General features: G+C 33.2%; 1 protein-coding gene across 2 annotated transcripts; it reads left to right on the top strand.

Moving 5' to 3' along the window:
* Positions 1-485: 485 nt before the first annotated feature.
* LOC144553093 (homeobox-leucine zipper protein HOX20-like) lies at positions 486-2060 on the top strand. 2 transcript variants are annotated; one of them, XM_078301177.1, is made up of 2 exons: positions 486-1283; positions 1463-2060. In XM_078301177.1, exons 1-2 carry the CDS (start codon positions 950-952, stop codon positions 1828-1830), a joined length of 702 nt encoding a protein of 233 aa, XP_078157303.1. In that variant the 5' UTR covers positions 486-949; the 3' UTR covers positions 1831-2060. The 2 variants fall into 2 exon arrangements, with proteins under 2 accessions (XP_078157303.1, XP_078157302.1); XM_078301176.1 differs by having other exon boundaries at positions 490-1279; positions 1459-2060.
* Positions 2061-6000: the final 3940 nt, after the last annotated feature.

Genomic DNA, 6000 nt, shown 5'->3' with positions numbered 1-6000 from the left:
CATTAAATTGATTTCAAATGACGAATTCAAACCATTGAAATCTGTCTACCTTACGTGTGATGCGTCTACATGTGAAATTTTTAAACATTCGAATTAATTTAGTATAAAGTAGTGTTCAAAAAATGAATGCACTAAAATTAATTTATTAAGCTTCTAATTTTGACCGATTGACTTTATACTAAACTAATTCGAATGTTTGAAAATTTCACATGTAGACGCATCACACGTAAGATAGATGGATTCCAACGGTTCGGATTCATTATTTGAAATTGATTTGATGGATTTTAGAGTTAAGCTCACCAAACACTTTGGTGAGCTTAAGAGCACCCTAGTTCTACTCGTCTAATATAATCCTGGTTGAAATTAATTACGGCAAAAAAAAAAATAATAAATTTGTTTGTGGTACCACAGAGACACTGACTAACTAAGCGGACCACTAGGCACTACTTATAGATTGGGGTCAGATCTCTGTTCCTTATTCTCTCTAACTAACCATGGTTAACTCTTAACCCAAACCAAACCCCTCTTTAGTCTTTACTACCGTTTCCTTTCAAAGGGACCAGGCTTCAACTTGTTTATATTACTCCCTGGGGCGAATATTGTATGATATCTCCAGTGCTCCCTGGTACAGCCATTCTTTCTCCCCTGTTCTCCTCTCAAACTCTCAAGTCTCCTCTGTTTTTCCCCTGTTTTACCTTAGGGCATGTGTGCCATAAATTCCAATCAATTAAAAATCTCCACACAATATATAATACCTATTGTAGATGATGCGATTACAACAGGAGGAGATGCCGCAAGTTGATGAAGAACAGTTGTGCCGTGAAATACCATTGTATATCTTCATTTACTTGTTGATAGCACCAGTACAATAACCACCCCTACAACATTCTGACAAATCCTAGAACAGATTTACATTTTTGTGTGCAAAGAAAATTGTTTTTGTGAGATAATGAATGGAATTGAAGACGAAGAGATTTTTTGCGAAGATGAAATGCTATGTTTGTCAAGAGGGAAGAAAAGGAGACTGAGCACGGAGCAAGTCAGAGCGCTTGAAAGAACCTTCGAGCTTGACAACAAGCTTGAGCCCGAGAGAAAGATGAGACTAGCTCAGGAGCTAGGGTTGGAGCCACGCCAAGTGGCGGTCTGGTTTCAAAACCGACGTGCTAGATGGAAGACCAAGCGGCTCGAACGGGACTATGCAACGCTCAAGTCAGAGTATGATCAACTGCGCCAGAAGCATGACGTGCTATTGCGGGACAAGGAGGCATTTCTTTCTCAAGTAAGTGATTGGGTTCAATTATGGTATATAAATAATTATATTGATTGAATGCTCTAAAATAAATTAGCATAAATAGTGAAGACCAATTTATACACATATATACACTTCAACTTATACTATATTTGGTGAACATGTTACTTGGTGTTCTAATTTCAATACAAATTGTATTTGCATTGCAGATAGACGAGCTCAAGGCCAAACTAGGCGAAGATGAAGTTGCGGTGAGCATGACATCAGTGAAAGAGGAGCTGGAGAGCAAAGCATTTGACGAACCGCCAACTCTGATATACAAAGATGGTTCATCCGATAGCGACTCAAGTGCAAACGTCACTGGTTTTCAGATGACTATTTCGGATTCAATCCCTTTCTCAAACTCGGATTCGAGATCATATCAAGACAAAGGTACTGTATTTGGTACCCAGATTTATCCATTTTTGAAGATGGAAGAATGTGATGAGATTGTTGGAGGGGATGATGCATGCTTATCGTTGTTCATCGAAGAGCAAGCGCCGTCTCTGCCGTGGTGTTATGGCGCTGATAATTGGAGTTAGTCGTAATGAATTAGTAGTTATTTAATAAATAAAGAGGGAATCAAGGGGTATTATAAACTTTTAATTGCTATCATTTTGCCTGAGCTGTGGTGCCTTCTCTGTACATCTGATCAATAGTTTATTAAGCAAGCTACTAATTGAGTGGTGAAAAAAGATTAAGTTATTTTATCTTTTATCTTTTAGGAGGGGCCTCTTTGTATAAACAAATATTAGAACAATTTTCTCGTATATTTTAGTTGTCATCTTTGTGTGCTTATTGCTTTTGGTAGGAACTTGAAAAAATAATTTAATTTGTTACGTGAAAATATGCTTTCTTTCTAGGCATTGGTCCCAGAATGTAAAATAAAGCTTGAAAAAACAAGAGAGAAAAAGAAATTGTATCTTAAATTTCAAAATAATTTTCAATCGAATTACTATATTTTTATTTCAACTTATGATTGAAAAGTTAGCAAATTCTGAAAAGTGACTAAAAGAAGCACATATTATTGTTGAGTATATTAGATAATTTTTTTGTTAATCTCCTATAAACTAACTCAAGAACCACGCATTAGATCGGATATCTAATTTCGAAAGATAGTAACTCATTGACAATTAACAATCTTAATTAAGTTTAATTTGAAATCCAACATTACCGTCATGATTTATATTATCCATGTATATACCATCCGAAATTTTTATTTATACCATATTCTAAACAAAATAAACCAAAAAATCACGTGGAGAATTCGAAAAATACCAGAGCCGCTAATTCAATCTGCGGCCCCATTCATTTTTTTGAAATGGTATTTTCGGATATACCATATTTAGAAAATGATGAAATTTAGTAATTTCACGGTACATCGAATGATTTAAATTCCTAACGATCCAAAATTAATAGTTTTTCATGCATATATCATCAAGCAATAGTTCAACTTGCATGAAATTTAGTAGGGGTATCAATGGGTACGGTACGGGTCGGGTGGAGATATTTTCATACCCATACCCATTAAAATTGACCTTACCCATACCCTACCCATACCCATTAAAAATTAATCTTACCCTACCCTACCCTACCCTTACCCATTAATATTATCGGGTAACGAAACGGTAGCGGGTGAATAACGGATAATATTAGTATAATAATTAATTTTATTATATTTTACAAATTAAACATCAAAAACTCATTCATTTTAACACATATATAATTGCATTTCTAATAAAAAATAAAATAAATGTGCAATCAATTCCAACTAAATTATTTTTTATAAAGAATAAAAATTCAAAAAAACGAATATACATTTAAGTGGGTTAGAAATTGAATTAAATATACATTTAAATGTGTTGGAAATTGAATTGAATATATATTTGGATTTTATAATTATCCTATAGGGTAACGGGTACGAAATAGTCATTACCCATACCCTTACCCATTTATTTAACGAAAAAAAATTCTTACCCATACCCATATCCAATAAGCTAAGTAAAAAAAATCTTACCCATACTCACCTTATCGAATACGATACGGGTCGGGTAAACGGCTAAAAAGGTACCATTGACACCCCTAAATTTAGGCTATAACATATCCAATACTATACCTTTAAATTTATTTAGTAATAAATAATTATCCCTCATTTTTATTTCTTACCATATATAAATATGAAATCCGAAGCAACCCTTTTCCTTTCAATTAACATATAATGTGCGCATATGTCAGAAATTACTAATGAAACAAAACGTTGGCAAATAAGAAAAAAAGACATCCAAAAACATGGGATACATGCAATAGATGGCCCTGATGATCAAAACAACAAGCAAAATAGAAATGACGATAAAGATAGAAAAAGAAAGAGAGAATTAAGAACAACAAGCAAAATAGAAATGACGATAAAGATGGAAAAAGAAAGAGAGAATTAAAAACAACAAGCAAAATAGAAATGACGATAAAGATAGAAAAAGAAAGAGAGAATTAGAAATCTAATCTAAGTAAGCCTGAAGAGTTCAGATCTAAATCCTTGATTAGATATTAGATCACTGATCACCATAGCATAATATATTCAATTTTAAAGCTAGTTGCTACCATCACAGCGCCACATGTTATGCAGTACCAGCTGTACCAGTTGATACCAAACCAACCAAGATATTTGACAATTTCTAAGTTGTCTGACAGTCTTTATATCCCCTAATTAACAAGTTATAACGCACAGTTTCAGCTCGTATAGTCGAATATAAAATGTATATCTCATATACTTAAGTTCAATTTATGTCTTAATGAATTGTGTAATTTTTGTTGTCTCGTTATTTTGAACACCTATGTTTGGATTGACCGTTTTGCGGTCTGAATTTTGTTTCTGAAAACACACCCTATATTGTGGTGAATTCCATATCACCTAAGGTAAAGTGCTACATTCAAATACATTAACAGTGCCATAATTGCTTAGCTAGCAATCCAAATGTTGCTGGAGAAAATGACAAAACAGGTGGCCAGAAACAGTGCCATATAAGCCAATCCAATTTTCGTTGGCTGTTTAGCTTATCAAGTTTGAATTTCCTTTACAACCTTATTTGAAAAATAAAAGAGAGAGAGAGAGATGTTGCCATGTTGGTTTGGTATCTGTCACCTTTTCATTGTAGGCCAGGGGCATTGAAAAATCTGTATTTCAATATCAAGGGAGTGTTGTCATCCGTCAGGAATTAAAGCAATGAAAGTGACTAATCAAATCACTATCTGCAACAAAAAATTCAGTTTACTTTTCATAAAAGTGTGTGTATTACTAAACAATATTCCGAGACTGCTCTGTTATCTAGTCTGGTTCTTCTTTTGTGTGATTCTATGATGCCAAAACATCCTATTCTAAGATCCTTTTTTTTTTTATATGTGCACACACACGCTCAAACATTTTCTTAAATTTTAACCTGGCCGGTTCATACATCTTTTTCCATCAAAAAATAGCCATTCAAAACATGTGATCCCCGGTACTGATGTTGATTTTTAAATTTCATTGTGGTAACAAAGCTCCAAGCATTTATGAATTCCTCAAAGAAAATATGAAAATATATACTTGGCTCAAGCATCGTGTTCCATTGACAGTTGTGTCATTCTATTGTTTTTTTCTTTTTCCTTATTTGTGCTACTCCGAGGCTTCAGCTTGGGAGTGGGAGGCGATCCGATAGTCAATTGAAGCTTTTTGATTCATGTTAAAAATTGTGCACACTTGATTCACACACTGTATGCGTAAATTTTGATGCGGATTGAGGATATATTTGATTGCAATGAGAATAGACTATTTTTGAAAACAAGTTATTCAGTATTTGGTTGAATTAAAATAGTTAGAATAGAGAATCAAACTTGTTTGTCTTATTAAACAAGTTATTCTCACTAATTTTGCTATTCTAGTTATTATAATATTGCAGCCAAATATACCTGAATGGTTACAATAAAATTTTGGACTAGTTAGATCAAATTTAGTTCGTTACCTATCTGACCGTTCCCAATTTCTTCGTCATGCTTTTTACCGTTCGGTCATGATTCGGACTAATCTGGTTTAAGTACGGAATTCACAAAATTTGTGCAAATATATAAAAAAAGTGACTGAATTCAAACTAAAGAAGTGAGATGCCTTGGGTGATATGAATTTCGCTCAGCACGCATCGGATGCAGATCGACAGGATGTGATGATGGGTTGACTTGTAAGTTGTAACGTCTCCAAATTTCACTCATTACACGTTAGTATATATAGTTTCTGTTACAGAAAATTTCGATGTGATGCTTAACGAAATATTAGATGAAATTGGTAAAAAAAATCATAAAAAATTTGGACGGTGGAGCTATCTATATTAATTAGTACACGGATACTTAATTAAAATCATAATTTGTAGCTTCAAATATATGGTCCTAATAAGGCATAATTGGACAAATTAAATTTCATCATCAATCAATCAATGTTGGATTTATGTTTTGTGATTGGTTGACATTTTAACCTCTATTTCATATAGCTTTTTTAATCAAATAAAACTTCACGGTAACAGTAGTTCGAGCAAATATTTAGATCAGAAAATTTTGGGTCAATTCTGTACATTTAACGGATTTGGAAATGTACATATGTGATTTTCAACTATCCAAATGGTTCTAATGGTCAACATTTTTTTTTTAAAATATGTGTTTATTTGCAATGATATTGAAGCAAATAAATA

The sequence above is a fragment of the Carex rostrata genome, chromosome 4 (genome assembly GCF_964058835.1).
Source record: "Carex rostrata chromosome 4, lpCarRost1.2, whole genome shotgun sequence".
NCBI lineage: Eukaryota > Viridiplantae > Streptophyta > Magnoliopsida > Poales > Cyperaceae > Carex > Carex rostrata.
This window is presented reverse-complemented; position numbering and strand designations above follow the sequence as displayed.

What these genes read in the sequence shown, in the direction of transcription:
- LOC144553093 (XM_078301177.1), top strand. Translation starts at nt 950, where the DNA reads ATGAATGGAATTGAAGACGAAGAGATTTTTTGCGAAGATGAAATGCTA. An exon ending in GGCATTTCTTTCTCAAGTAA is followed by an intron (nt 1,284 to 1,462) that starts GTGATTGGGTTC and finishes CATTGCAGATAG; the next exon opens with ACGAGCTCAAGGCCAAACTA.